This window comes from Serinus canaria, chromosome Z (genome assembly GCF_022539315.1).
Source record: "Serinus canaria isolate serCan28SL12 chromosome Z, serCan2020, whole genome shotgun sequence".
Classification (NCBI taxonomy): domain Eukaryota; kingdom Metazoa; phylum Chordata; class Aves; order Passeriformes; family Fringillidae; genus Serinus; species Serinus canaria.
The window spans coordinates 25,064,882-25,080,986 of NC_066343.1; the positions used below are offsets into that span (position 1 = coordinate 25,064,882).

At 41.6% G+C, this 16,105-nt stretch overlaps 1 protein-coding gene across 3 annotated transcripts in view; it reads right to left on the bottom strand.

Moving 5' to 3' along the window:
• SVEP1 (sushi, von Willebrand factor type A, EGF and pentraxin domain containing 1) overlaps positions 1-15,272 on the bottom strand; it is a 128,080-nt gene extending 112,808 nt beyond the window's left edge. For all 3 annotated transcript variants that reach the window (XM_050987141.1, XM_050987140.1, XM_050987139.1), the window contains exons 1-2: positions 14,736-15,272; positions 152-407 (exon numbers count right to left, since the gene is read on the bottom strand). In XM_050987141.1, coding sequence (XP_050843098.1) covers positions 152-407; positions 14,736-15,257 — 778 coding nt within the window. In that variant the 5' untranslated portion in view covers positions 15,258-15,272. The remainder of the gene's footprint in view (positions 1-151; positions 408-14,735) is intronic.
• Positions 15,273-16,105: the final 833 nt, after the last annotated feature.

Sequence of the window (16,105 nt, forward strand, 5' to 3'; positions counted from 1 at the left end):
TTTTAACAGAGGGACAAACACCTCTGCTAGAAAGTAGGAGAAAAATAAAAAGAGAATCAACACTACATGAAGTGTATATGCCAGACAGTACTGGAGGGCTTTCTATTCAGACCTCTCTGCTCCCTGTAGATTTCTGAGGTTAGGACATTACCTTCATGAAGAGCTCTTCGTGCTAGAGCTTCAAACTCAGTAAAACTGTGAAGAAGATAGCAGTGATCTTCTTTTGGGTGGGATGCCATATCATTCAGTTCTCGGATATTCCCCTGCCATATCCCAAAGGTAAAGATCTCCACTCCAAGTTCTCGCAAGGATGCTGCAATGGGTCTTGGGTCTCCCCCATTGGAATAGCCATCAGTAATGAGAAATATCACTTTTGTAGCGTTTCCACGGGCATGCCGTAATATTTGCTGGAAGAGAAGATGAAATTGCACACCTCAGTGAAAAGCTGACAGTGGTAGATTGGTACACTACTTCCTCCATTGTATGACTCCTTTTAATTATACAGCTAATAAGGCCCTTGCAAGATCACCCACTATGACAAAGGTCAAACAGTGCGTAGAGCCTGTGGATGATCAATGCCAATCACTGAGTCACACTTCAGGTGGTCACAGTTTACACAAACACAGAAATCAGGACATGATAAGAAATAAGACACTTTTCATGTTGATTGATTAAGTCACCCATGCATCAGATTCACAACGATTCTGAGGAGAGCTTAAGTGACTTTGTTCAGACTGAAGTTTAAATAGCTGATACAAACATTAAAAATTTAGTTCAAGACCCAAAATACACTCTAACATATTTTAATGCAATATTATGTTTCGATCCACCAAACTGCAAACCCTACTACTGATTTATTGAAAGTCTTCTCAAAACAAATATTTGGACTGCTGGTTATTTTAAATTCAGCATAAAATTCCCCATTTGTCTCAGCTGAATGATGATTTCCTCCCTTACAGCAGTTTGCCAAGATCACGTTGGATTGTCCATCATGGCCTAAAAAATGCCTGTAGTTCCTTCTACTCTGCTGTTCCCTCTTCCTAATATTTCACACAAGTATGTATGATACTGCTCACAACTGCCTGAGTGAGAACAAGCTCCACACATTCCTGCCCATTTCAGTCTTCCAACCAGTCTTCCTAATCATGGCCAGTGCTGTCCCCAACCATAAAGTAGGAGACTGTGAAGATATATTTTCTCCATCCTCTGGGAACTTACGTAGAAAGAATTAGATGCAGACTTCCAATTTGGCAGCAGGCATATTATGCCCATGTTTATTTCAATAATAGATTGTACCATGCTACAACTAATGCAAAAGACCACATTTAACTGACCTTTAAATGATACTCCAAAAGACATGTCATTGTATGACAGGGAGGTAAATGTGATTAAGACACCCTTAACAAGCACAAATTCCAGAACCAGAGATCAACCAAACTGAGCTGTTTTATTACAAAATCTTTATATAAGTCTCATGAAGTAAAATCATCTGGCTTTCAGCTGATCCAAAACGTCACTAACTAGGCCAGCCAAAATAACCTACAGAGTTTTTATATGACTTCTCAGTAAACCAGGCCACATTTCAGAACAATTGGATTTTGATTTGTCAGTTCTCTGATTTCAGGTAGATACTATGCAAAAATAAGCACACACACCATAAATCAAAGCACATACCATTGGCACTCAGTGGTCTGAGAGACTGCCAAGCAATATTTTGCTGTTGGGCTTGATTTTATTACTCCTTGTTTGCAAAACCCAAAGGGAGTGAAACCAGATTCTCTTGCAGTCAAAAATACCCTTCACAAATCAAACTTATTGTTCCTCATATTGCTTAAGTTATAAGTGGAAAACCAGAATGAAGTAGGAAAACAGAATGAAGTGGGAAACTGGAATGAAAAGAATCAGGAAGAAAAAGACAAGATAAAGGGCAACATGAAGACAAACCATAAGAAAAATGTAAAAATGCCTAAGTTCAAAATGCATTCTGAAACTGATGCTCTAATACAAATGACTGGAGACAGAGACAGTAATGTTATTTATAATTAACATATTTACCATTAACTGTGCTATTTTAAAACAGAATATAAACAACTTAAGCTTCTATCCAACTTCTTAAATAGTCAGGCTGATATTCTCCACTCAGGATGTTTGTCTAAAGCTATTTTAGTAAAAATGGCCCTTTTTTGAAAAACAGGATGAGGAAAACATATGTTCCATCCATACTTACTTGGTTTTGGCAACTGTAGCATCTCTGATCCTTGAAAAAAGAACATTAAATCTGCAAATTACATAATAAAGGTGGAAAAATATGCCCCAATACACGCAAGTTGCGGAATGTGTGTAACTGGGGAAGAAACCACAGCTTAGATAGGGTTAAGAGACATTATGGAGATTGCCAGTGCTGTTCTCTGAAGTTCCCACCTACAGGCAGATTGCTCTAGCAGATTATTATTTCCACTTGTGTACAGAAGGGGGAACAAAGCTTAATTTTGGAATGATGGCAATTTCTGTAGTGTCCTTCTGTGGAGGGATAGAATGTAAGAAAATAAAGATAGTGTAGAAGGTAGTCTCACACCTGAGGAGTTGCAGCTGTACTAATCGCCAAAGATTAGGAACAGGCCTGCCCTTAACAGGCCACAGCTGTGTCCAATAAGAAGAGTGATACAGAAGAGTGGGTTAGTTAGCTGGGAAGAGAGACGGAGTTTGTTGGCTGTGCTGTGGAGGAGGCAGTGCTGTGAGGAGCTGCCCAGGAGAAATTATTGAGAAGGTACGGAACTTTTGCAATAAGAGGACAACAACTGGTGAGTCCAATGTGATCCCGTGGTGATTTGGGAAGAGAACTGTAGAGAAAGCAGTAAGGAGGTGATACTGTGGTGGTTTGGGAAAAAGGAGTTAAATAATAAGCAATGTGATCCCAAAGTGATTCAGGAAGATGACTGCAGACCTAAGAGAAATAAGATGGTGGAGCTTAGGAGCTGAGCAGGCGGACCAAGAGCCTGGGAGCCTAAAAATCCAGATGAGTTATAGCCAGGAGGACCTGAACCTGAAAGAAAAAAAGGCAGACCTCAGAGCTAGAAGTCTGGATGATGTATGAGACACCACCCCCAAGAAGAAGGGTGCTGGATACAAAGGGCAGATGCTACACGCTTTACTTATTCGGTGTGTTGGAGCCAGCCCTGCACCCCTCTGCTAAGGTATGGCTGAGTCCAGCAGAGACCCAGGATGGTGCCAGGTTCCCCCAGAATGGCAGTGAGTGCAACAGGACACAAGCTGTAACACAGAGCTCTGAGAGGCAGAATCAAGCTGCACAGAAAACATGTAAGAGAAGCCTTCTAAACTGTATAGTGGCCATCTCCACAGTGACCTGATGTGATTCGGGATTGGGCTGTAGGGTGAGGTGCAGCCGGAGATGGAGAGCAGCAGGGGATGCTGCCTGGTCTGGACCTGACAGATTTCAACACCTGGAGTACAGGTGAGGCACTGGGGACACTATGGAAAATGACACATCAAGAGAAGAACAGATTGTTTCATCAACATGGAAAACAGAGCAGGGCAAGACAGGCTTGCAGTGGCCAACTAATACAACAAAGAACTGTAAAAGGAAGAAGAGAATTATTAAAACAGCAGTTGGAGCTGGGGACAGAGTACCTCTGTCATTCAGTATGGTGTATTCACTTGCTGATGAAACATGTGCATTTTGTTTGTGAATTGCAACTATTAATCTTTGGGCATAAGTGAAAGTTTATATTCTATAAGCATAAATACACTTAACAGATACTGCATCAATGTTGTTCAAGTCATATACCTATTGATAAAATTATGTAACTGTTGATTTGTTACTACCCTAATATATAGCCTTTAACTTATTCTTGTGAGTTGTCTTATAAAGTTGTACATGGATGAACTGCAAAGGAGTCAGTGCTGTGAGGAGCTGCCCATGAGAAACCACCGAGAAGGTATGAGAGTTTTGCAATATAATGACAACATCCTTCAGTACTGTTTCCCTCAGTGCATAAGAAAAAGCTTCACGCACTTTGCAGATTAAGGTAATGGACAGCATTCCACATCACCCTGGTTCTTCAGGAGTGAAGAATGCTCATAATCAGCAGCAATCAAACTTCCACATTTTCCCTAAACACAGAGACATGTCTTCATGGCCAGTGAACAAATGAGCTTCAGCCCCAGTAGTCTGGACAGGACTACAGATATCTAAGGACTATTTAATTCTGACTAGGAAATAAGCAGGGATTTTTATTTTACAAAATTAGACTGCTACAAATGCCCTCTGAAACTCCTGAAACACAAACCCTCCATGAATTTCCATGTAATCAAGAAACTGCCTGGTTCCATGAAAAATTGCTTAGCAAGACCTTTCAAAAGATGCTGGTTTGAGTAAGTGGAAAGCATCAGTAAAAGACCATCTCTGAGGAACAAATGACTGTTTGTTTTTGAGAGGAAAACATGCCTTGGCTACATGACCCTCAGATAAGGCAAGAGCCCAACATCTTTTCAGCCCTCTGCATCTCAAAGGGCAACCACCTCTTCAAGATGGTACTTCTGTTGCCCAGGCACAGACTGAGCCAACAGGTAAGAGAGCATGAAGATGTCTTCCTGCTGCCCAGAAGACTTGAATATTCAGGCACCAGGGAATCTGAGTAGAGAAACAGACAGACAAACAGACAAGATTGCTACATATTGCCCCTAGAAATCAAAACAAAACACAGCGACTGACCACTTGGCCCTCATGTCTTGCAGCTGTAACTCTAGACACAGAATCCCCGCTGCATAAAAACAGAGGAAAACAACAATGAGGGAAAGAAACATTCAGCATGGAGGGGGGCAAGGAAGAGGTGGGAAAGAAGACAAAAGTCTATTTTAAAACAATTTGTGTATGTCTGTTGGTCCACTTATTTTGGTCCAAGTATTTTGGGTTTTTTGTGAGAACAACAGGATAGGCCACCAGCCTGTCATTGCAGCTGACAATCCAAGTGTCAATCTCCATTCCTCTTCTCTGCCATATTTGTAAAGCATTTCACATAATTGTTTTCTCTAACCCTGACTTACATCCCTCTGTTCTGAGTAACCTCTCTCCCTGTCCAGAAAGCTGTTTTGAGGCTGTTTTTCCCCAAAGAGAAAGTTCATATGTTTTAAAATGTTTGTTCAACCCCTTACAAAATTTGTAAGTACATGCAGAGATTGTTCATCAGCCCCTGCCAACTTAATTGACTGTATCTACATAAAGGTGATTTTTTTTTCATGACAAGGCTTTGCAGTCCCTTCATAAATCGTCAGGTTCTTCAATAAATACAGTTTAAAGGTCCTCTAAATGGTACAAGTAATTTTAAAGGATTCTGAGAACCTGTTTCTTTGACATGAATATCCACATCTGCTTCTGATTTTACCATCAAATGAAACTGAGCGCCAGCTATAATAACTCAAATTACAGGGCTGAATGGCCTGTTAAATTGAGAATTTAGCTCATTTGATAAAAATACTGTAAATTTATAGGGGATAAGTACAAACAAAACAACTAGTGCTATTGATGATTGAATAGAAATTCACGGGGCCACTAGAAATACCTAGTCTTTTACCATTTCAGAAACTAGCTTCTTGTCTACACTTCCTTCAGAGAAGTAGTAGATCAGTCAGTTTCAGTAATCCTCCCAGATTTTAAATAAAACATTCTTTTCACATTAGCAAAAAGTTATTACCATCTGTATTGTGTTCAGTGACTGTTTGGTGTGTACAAATATTTGGCAGTCTAACCAATTTTTGGTGCCAATAAAAGTCCTTAGAATTAAAATATGAAGTCTTGTGCAACAAAAAGTTATCATACAAAATCCTCCTCCAAAAAGTCTCTACTGTAATGGAAAATTAAATCCTATCAGTACAGTCACAAAACCAGATAAATTCTAACTTCTGCATTTTTAACATTAATGTGGAGTTTGTAAAACAAAATTAGGAGATTAGCAGTATTGAAGGGCAAAGACTTCTTTGACTTCTTCAGTCACTTGACAGCCACAGCAATGATGTTGTGATGTTCTCTGACAGAGTTACTGTCTTAACTACATCTTCTGCATGTAATCCATAAACATATGATCTAGGGCCTGATTCCTGCCCTTACTCTCTCTTTTAATTTTAAAGAAGATTCTGATTGTACAGAATTGAATATTGATATATCTATCTAGAGGGAAACAAACTGAAATGGGTTACCCTCTCTCATTCTACAGACCAAGCCAGCTATAACCTCACACAGTCCAGGAGAAGCTTGCCTTAAAATATTCAAGCTAGAGCCTAACTCTCAAAATAACAGTATCCAACATTCACTTTGCATGAAAAACACTACAAAGCAAATATTATCTCTTATAGATCAGGAAAAACTGCTACTGCATCTCAGAAGCAAACCAGAAAGCTTTCCACCAGAGAGCCATTCAGCTGTTCTAGCTCAAAAGACCACTTACACTGGATTTCTTTTTCACTTTAGGAATGATGTAAAACATACACACCAGAGGGTGAGCTCTAAATAGAATGAAATTATTATTTTTTCTATACAATCACTTATTCAATATAAAAGGAATAATTTCGTTTTTAAATATTATAGAGTCAATTTATCCATATTGAAACATATTTGTTATTAGGCCTATATTAAAATGAATAAATGTTAGTTTATTACAAAAAACGCTGCATAGATTTGGTCCATATATTCAGAACAATAATAAAACAGTACATCCTGTTTTATCATAGGTGGCTTCAGAAGCAGATTGGTATTTCATTCACAAAGAGAAATGGCAGTGCTAAATATCTTTGCCAAGCTCAACTTCTGTTCCAAGGTTTCTTTGCTTTCACCTTTCCCCCAGGTAAAAATGTCCAAATCTGACAAGAGATTTTACATAAATAAATATTCTATAAAGAAAAAAAAAAAAGAAGAAAAGTACTGTGATCAAGCATAGCTTTTGGCGAAGCTGAGACATTTTATCACTGAATCCAGAGCACTCCTGAGGAATCTGGTCATCTCCCAAGAGTAATGCAAAGCTAGAGTGTGACAACTGCAGTTCCCCTTCATCAGGAAACTGTTGCCAGGTGAAGAATTGTTTGCACCTGTTAAGCACTTGTTCTTCAAAAACCACTGGCCTATGGAACCAAGCAATGCTGATTCTGTAGGAAGAAGATCTGGAAAGCAGCCCAGCCCAATTCTGCAAGCTTTTACAAGTGCACCAGGCAGTCTTTGGGGTTGCCACCATAACTTTGGGGTTGCCCATCGCCAGGGATCACCAGTCTCCCAGGACAGAAAGCATGAACAGAGGGAAGGGAATGTAAGGTAATGCCTTTGGGAAAATCATTATCATATGTATGGTTTTTTTCCTGGGAAAATCTATGAATATGTATGTAAAATACAGGAGCTTTTTCTGCACTCAGCAGGCAAGATATTTCAGAGGAGATATCCCCTCATGCATCCAACCAAATAAAGAAAGCCTGCTTCTTAGCATTACATTGGTGCTAAGGAATTTTATTTTATTGATTTTTGTCTACATTGATTTTGGCTATACCTCCTGAGCTCCCTCTCTAAAATAGCAAATATGGTGATTTCACCATATTTTCTTTCAGTCACTATACATTGCTCTTTTCACTGCTCAAAATGAATGAATCTTATCCCCTCTTTAGATTACAAAAAATGAACTAAAAGTTATTCCACAGTTAGAGGTTTTGGCTTCTAGTTTTTCCCACTCTTCTCTGCACTGCAACACAGGCCCTAGAGAACTGAGCTGTTACCTATCTAGAAGAAACTAACTAATATTAAAGTTTCCCTAGTTTCCCTAGCAAGAAATGCAATCTTAACTCAGAGAAAACATGTATCTATAGAAATAACCTGGATATTTATAATACTTAAATAGTTCTTTCAGTAACTAGAAGGCATGATCTGAGGAAATCTCACAACTATGTCAGACAGCCCCACTGTATGGATGAAAGCACAGGCAAGGTGCTTTCATCCATACAGGTGGAAAAGCCAGGCAAGTTCATGGCCAGGAAATGGACTGACATGACATCTGAGTAAAGACTGACAGATCTAGTAATGTTCAGATGGGGGAAAAGAAGGTTTAAGGTCCTCTTATTCATGCATATTATATAAATACTTTATGAAGGGAGGGAGTAAAAAAGATGTATACAGAACCTTTTAATTGGTAGGATGAGGCAAGAAGCACATATTTAAATACCAACATTCCTCTTAGAGAGAGGAAGCAATATTTCTGCTACAAGAGTAATCAACCACTGAAACAGGTTTCCCAAAAGGTTTGTGGGTTCTCCATCCCTGAGTATATTCAAACACCAATTTGAATATACTTTAGGACTTTAGGCACAGTCCTGAGCAACCAGAACAAAAGCCTAAACAACCCAAAACCGTCACTGGCTCTACAATGACAGGAGTTATTACACAGAATTTTGACTCACACAGTTGTGTTAGGACTGTTGGATCTGGTGATTTGAAATTGTGTGGCTTGCAGTTTTGAGCCCTGAACTAGAAAGAACAGAATGCACCTAGTTTCCAGGAAGCAACTAACATGCATACCCTTCATCTTCTATCATTCTGAGGTCTTCTAAACAGGTCATTAAAAAACAGGCACTGTTATGTACATGGACATTTTCTGAGCTCTTGATAACTTTTCACAACTTTATCAAGACTTGGCAAAGTTGCTGGAGGCCTTTATATGCTGCCATATTGCACTCAACGTATCACTTGCTAATAGATCTCAGTTTGATTTAAAAAATGAAAAATCCTAGTCTTCTTGTCTGTGAGCAGTTTCCATCATTAAAATAACAAAGATGTTATTTGATTTCTTTAGTACTGCTCCAGGCTTCTGCTAATAATAAGAATGGGGACTCAAAAATACTTTACTAAATACGTAACTGATTTTCATGTATTTTCAGATCAAGCAGTCACATCACTATTGACTAATACATCTGCCAAATATTTGTTTCTTTTGTGTTTGCCTTAAACATTTATTACTTTAAATAAGCAGGGGAAAAGAAGAGAAGCTGAACTGAATAATTAGTTCCAAAAGGACAAACACAATTCATGACCTGGCCCATCTACTGCCAGGTGTCACTGCTCAATTATCATCCGAATACTTTTTTTCTTCTTTTTTTTTCTTTTTTTTTTTTTTCCTCCAGGACTGCTAGAATTGAGCGACACTAACACAAAGTTATCACTGATAAGAGATGTCCCAGACCAACTGAGTGTGGGGGAGTGCCTGGGAGAGAAACCCATCTCTGCTTAACTGTTCATACTGCCTGTGCTTAGCAGAGCAGCACGACTCTGAACATTAAAGCTCTCTACAGGCTGCTGCTTACATTCAAGGAGGCTCTTCATCTTCCTGGTTGAGGCTGCCAGTGAGATCTTGAACCAGAGGGAGTATTATAATTTTAACAAGAGCTTTTGTTTTGGATTGTGTTAATGTCATAGAGAAGTAAGCAGTTCCAAAAGTTAAGCAGGGTCCTGGTCCTACAAAGAACCTGTTCCTGAAAGCAAGAGTGCTTTTAATTTCTGCACCTAGAAAAGTCAGAAGATTCTTAGCATCACAAACATGTAGCCTCACCTGCAAAATCTGACTCACAGATTCCAGTAGCACATGGAATTGGGATCAAAGGGTAAAAAATGTATCACAGAACATGCAAAATAAACATTCAGAAGTTAATGCTGAGGCTTATGTTACGAACTACTGCTAAATATTATGTATTTCACTTTAAAGGCCTCTCATAAGCTGAGGAAATGAATTAAAAATGAACCAACTTTGTCCTGACTTCTTCAAAATTTTAATGCTGTGAATTTATTCCTTCTCTCAGAACAAGTAACTCAGCAGCTTTTCCGGTTTGTCTTAGTATCTCTGAAGTAAAGCACACAATAAGACTGATTCCTCTGTGAGGGTCATAACTTTAAGGATTGGGGATCAGAAGGGGCTTACTGTTTGACCCTTCCAAAAAAGGCTCTGAGATGACAAGATGAAATGGTTTTCTCATAGAAAGGAATCTCTATTCCTGAAACATTTAGGATGATAGCATCCAGATACCATAGTGGTGAAATATTTCATTCATTGTATTGTTGGTTCAGATATTACATCCACAAGATTTGTTTTATTTTGTGTAGCAATATCTACACCAGGCTTCCAAATTACACGTTTCTGAATAGACCAAAAGACAAGGCACAATTTTGTAAGCACAAGCAGAAGAATTGCAAAGAACAGGTTTTCAACTAAAGAAAGTATTCATCCTGATTAGGCAGCCACAGGTATTATGCTAAACAGAGCACTTTTTGCCTGTCCTGGCCAAAGGTCAGAGAAAAATTAACTACTTAAAAACTTCTAAAGGTAGGTATATTTCAGGCTTGGTCTAAGGGCAATGAACAATGTGCAGATGTGTATCTTGCCTCTGACCTTGCCTTATTAATCTTGTGAACAAAACCCATGCAAGGTTGGAGTATCCAGGATCAGTATTCTTCACACCACCACACTGATTAAAACTGGACACTTAGAGCTGACACCAGTGATGGCTGACAGGAACACTACTTGCAGTTTGGTAATCCCTAACTACCAGCTCTGCAAATTGCAAAGGTGCCACAGAGGTAAAATAAGTTGACTTTTTGATTTTTTTTTACTACCACGTATTAAACATAGACTTCCAAAGCCATGTAAAAAATGCTGTCAACCAGTCAGTTAGCTCTAGCTGACCAAAGCCATATTCAGATATTTAGAGCATGATGGCAAAGATAACCTAGAATCTGCTACTCTCTCATTATTAGCTGCAGATTTTGCAGAGAACATAGGAATAGAAATCCACAAACACATGCTTGATAACCAGACAATAGACATGATTCTGAATGTTCATCTTCTCAGTGAGAGGGCATTACTTTTTTTCAAATTAAAAAAACTTAACCAAGTATATGGTAAGAAAGAATTTTCAGTTCTTTAGCTTCAATAAACTTTTCATTTTAATTTGAAAATGAGATTCTGAATCTGAAAATGCATTGAAAATAAAAGCTAATTTTCCTAGTGGGTAACAATGCTGCATCTTGTGCTTTTGTCACAAAAGAAACAAAGCCACCATTACTTATTTAAACAAGCATTAAATAAGCATTAGAACTGTTTATCCTAAACTGATATGTGCTTACATTCTTTTCGGGGACATTTTTTTAAATATTTATTAACTATAACACAGAGCATGGGATTTGACATGCTGGTTGGACATTTGTCATGCTCCCCCAAAATCACATTAGATACAAACACCAGATTCTCAGAAATGTGTCACCTTACTCTGTAGGTGACAAACCTTCCACTTGCATATACCTATGCCTATACTGACTTCAATGGAGAGAATTACACAAACAAAAAAAAATTACCTTTTTAATGCAATAATTCTTTCTATAACACAGAACTCACAAAGGCTCCCTCAGCTATCGCTTTGCCAGATTTTTTACAATTTACTTGTCTGAGCCTGAGTACTATCTTTAACTTCTGCTCAACAGCAATGCACACCTACAACTTCCACTTCAATTACAAATAGAAATTGTTCCCATTTAGTTCCATTGAAAGACAGAAATTAGACTATCTTCTTTTTAGAAGATACATTTTTATCAACACATTTCCACGTGGAGTAGTTTAAATAATTTTTATTTTCATCTATTTTATTTTAGACCACCAAAACCAATGCAGCTTCAGGATGTTTAAACTGTCCATCAAAAAAGATAGCACACCAACGCTGGCATATATGTAATTGTGACTCTCAGCTGCTAAAACAAGAACCCATTAAGCTCCCATAATTGCATGACGGACCCCTCAGTTCTGTTTCAAAGCCCAGCTGGTAACAAATGCACATCCTTCCCACAAAACATAATGGGCCCTGCTAGCAAGGGTTATCTCTCAGGATCAGAAGCTCCCATAGATTTGCCTATAGGTCTCTCAACACATTTCACCACTGAGGTCTTTTGGCTTTAGTTGCATTCCTTAAGGATTAGGAACAACACTTGCTTTAACCTGTTTGTATTTTCAATTCTGCTTTGGTTCTTTCTTGCTGTCACAACAGCTCTGTAGCTTTCCATAACGCAATAAGCAATCTGCTTAACATAAGCTGCATGTAGTTTGTGCTGTCCCACCAACTTATGCTGTGAAAAACTGAAGCCAAATAGTTTTGAATTAATGAGCTCAGTTTCCTTCCCCTTTCTAAGACTGTTTGCATGTGCCTTAAAAGAAAGACTCCAAAAATGAGCACTTGCTAGCTCAAGCATGGCACGAAATCACAAACAGGGTGGCAAACCCAAACATCAATAGAAGTTCAGCCATTCTCATCAGGATTCTGTCTCTTGTGGTATATTCTGCATACTTCTGTGAATCACATAGAATTTATCTTTACTAGGCGGGGTAGGAACACCAAAGTGTGGTCTACATGGCAAAAGTTAATAAGGACAGCTTTGGAGAGGATGTAAAGCTGCAGTGTCAAGGAGAACTCTGCTGTGTTTTCAAAGAAGATGGACGTTGTGTGGTTGTGCAACAGTTTGTCAAACCAAACAGGTCTGCTTTTACGATGATGTTTTGCTGCCACATGTTCGGAGACAGCTACTGCTCTGTAAATCTTGCTCCTGTTCACTCATGTTCCCAGGTCAGACACTAACGGCCCTGATGACCTTGCAGAATTCACTTATCTCTCTGCCTCTGTGGTTTCAGTGGAACTGTCACAGATGGAAATTAATGACTTTGAGACCTACCAAAGAAGAGCGCTGCAGGAGGATTTAAGAGCTGGGTTTGTTCTAACAAAGCACTTTCCTTCATTTTCTATTACTATAACACATAAGTGATACAGTCCCAGAGAATTTGTAATGCTTTGCAGATACTTTTGAGTTTGGAAAAGTAGCAGAGAATTCTGGTCAGAAGAAGAAGAAATTCCAAGCTAAAGTGTAAAAGAAAAAGAACAATTCAAAAAAGAGACGTTTTAGAAAAGTGAAAGAAGAAATAATTATGGTTGTACCAAAGGACAGTTAAAAACCTAAGGCAGCAGTCTAAGAGTACAGAGGGAACAGCAGTTTTATTATACTTTAAAAACTTTCTAGATTTATTCCAAGAGTAGTATTTTAAACTTTTAAGTCATTTTCTGAACAGTGTCTAAAAAGAAGAGTATTCTCTGAAGATGTTAATTTGTCTGACATGAAGAAATCATACCAAAGAAAACCACAGTACAGTATCTTTAACCAAGAGCTAGTAAACAGACCGGAATTTAACCTTGTCATTCTATCTTAATTTTCCCTGTCACCATGCGAATATTTTTCTTCCCACATTCTTATAAGAACACAGTGTAAAATGACAGTCATGCTGTTGCAGCCACAAAGTTTAGCTGGGCTCAAGAAACTAAATTGTAGGTTTCTGAAGGGATTTTTTGTTTATTCCACTTTAAAGATATCATTAGTCAAGATTTTGTATGAAGAGGACAGATGGTATTTCTTAGCTTATATTTTGTTTTTAACGGTTATTTTTAACTTGTATCATTAACTTTTTCACACAACACCCCTGGGATGGATATATATTGAAACATGGCTTCACAGTCGAAGATCTAATACAGCGATGTGTTTTCCTAAAGCAGGTTTGGCATGTGCAGCTCTGAGCACATTTTAAGTGAACTTGCTTTCTCCTGCCAAAAGTGAAGAAGAGAATAATCTCTGCCAACTTCGTGTGCCCAGCAGTGACGCACCTCTTGCAATCTCACTCCTCAGCTCCAAATGAGAATATGTAAGTGTTTCAAGACAAGTGCACCCAATGCTCAGCTACAGGACACTACCAGAAATTAAGAGTAAAAAAAAAAAAAAAAAAAAAAAAAAATTAAAAATAGCAAATGAGACTTGGTTTGGTGGCTGTTTCTGAACACAAAGGCCAAGTGACAAGGAAGAGCCAGGCCTAGCCTTGTAATAAAAGCTTCCTGGGTAGTCTGGCTGTCCCTTGACCATCAACTGAGAAGCCTCCCCAGTATGACCAACACATGTCCAGGGACTGCCTAGACCAAATTTCTGCTATGGATCGGTATGACAGCATGACGAGTGACTGTGTTATGCTGTCTGGAAATGTTCCTGGGGACATGCCCCTACTTACTGGTATACTCCACACAGCTTAATTGTTGATGATCTTTGTAAGTCATCAGCAATTAAAACAGACACCTGGTAGGTAGGTCTGACAGTCAGCGGGCACTCAAGTCCCGCTGCTATGAAACCAGGCAGGCATTTCAGATGCCAGACTTGACTCGTGTATCACTTCTGAAACTGAGACACGGGCTCCACGTCCCTTCAAAGAACGAATTTCACACGTTTGTTTGCAAGGGCATCAGAAAACATGGGTGTTGCAGGTGCAGACAGCACAGGAACGTAGTGACTAATTGCTCTGACCAGACAATGCTACGACCCACAGCACGCCATTCCGCACCCCATCATACCCCATCATTCTGCGACCCCTTGTCGCAGAACAGCCTCGAACAACGCAGAGAACCCCACTCCCACACCACACACTGCACAGCACAGCACACCGTACACCGCACGCCAACACCCCGCGCACTACCGCGACTCGCACCGCCGCGCCTTCCCTTGATGCCGACACCTGGCCTTGCCACAGCACACCCCGCACCGCAGCGGTGCTGCTCCTCACGGCCCCGCCGCTCGCTCCGCGCACCGCACCGCTGAGCGCGTACCCCCGCACCCCGCCCCGTCTCACCGCAGCCTGCTGGAAGGCGCCCTTGGTGTAGGTGCCGCCGCCGCGGTAGGCGATGGCGGGGATCTCGCGTCCCAGCAGGGCGCACTTGTGCTGCTGCGGCCGCCGCCGCGAGATGTAGTCCACGCGTGGCACCACGTTGCTGCGCGAGGAGAAGGTGACGATGGCGACACGCGTGGCCGCGGGCACCACGGGGAAGTCGGAGAGCAGCTTCTTGACGAAGCGCAGCTCGCTGAGGAAGTTGGCCGGACCCACGCTCGACGACTCGTCCACCAGGAACACCAGCTCCAGCCGTCCGCTGCGCGCCCGCAGACGCCGCACCTGGCGCTTGAAGGCGCGCCCCAGCTTCTCCACTTTGCTCTCCGTCGTGTCGGGCAGCGGCAGCGCGTCCAGGGAGGGCGACGCGAAAGTTGGGGCGCGGAGGAGGGCGCCCGGCTGGCCGCCCGCCCGGCCCTGAGGCGCCGACAGCGACAGGGACAGCGACAGTCCCCCCCAGCAGCAGCAGAAAGCCAGCAGGGGCCACATGGCGTGGCGGCGGGCGCAGCCGGGGAGACGCCGGCAGCCGCGGGCGAAGAGCTGCTGGTCGCCCCCTGACGCCCCACCTCTTCTCTACTCGGAGAGACGTCCGGCCTGCCTCTCCCTCTCCCCGCCGGCCTCCCGGCCGGTCCCCGCAGGTATCCGCGCCCTTTAATCCCCCGCGGCTGAGGCGCTGCCCCTCGCACGCCCCTCTCTCCGTTTTCCCCTCCTCGCCTTTCGGTAGCGTTCTCCCCCCCCCCACGTCCCTCCCCGCCTCCCGCCGCCCTGTCCCGCCCCGATGGGTCCCACACGGCTGCCGGGGCCCTGCCCGACAGCGGGGCGGGTGGCGGTCACTGGAAACGCGTCGAGCAGAAGCGAAGGGGGGCGAAAAGGCAGAATCCCCCGAAAAGTGAGGAGCGCCTTTTCCGCTCCCTCGCCGCGCGGCTTGGAGCTGCTGCTCTCGGGGACGGAGTGAGGGCTTACACGTGCTGAATTAATCGTGGTTAATTTAGCCCTTTGTTTTGCAGGGAGGATGCGCCTGCGGCTGGGAGGTTTGAAGGGTCCATATGCTCTGGTCTCGCTCCTGGCTCTTCACAGTCTCACTCTCTTGTTCAAGGGCACACTTAGCAGCCTGAGGACTCGGTTTTTCAACTTTCAAGATGTAGCAATACTTTGTTTATGTACTTCTCGCAGCAGTGACAGCGGGGTGTCCAGATAGTGGGGTGAGTGTCCACAAGGGTGGGTGCATAAAGGACAGGGACAGCACTTGCATATGTACATCAACATGTGTTTGCAAACATATACACTGACACAGTGACAATAAACTGTGCGTGTTATGAAAAATTCCTGGTTGCCAA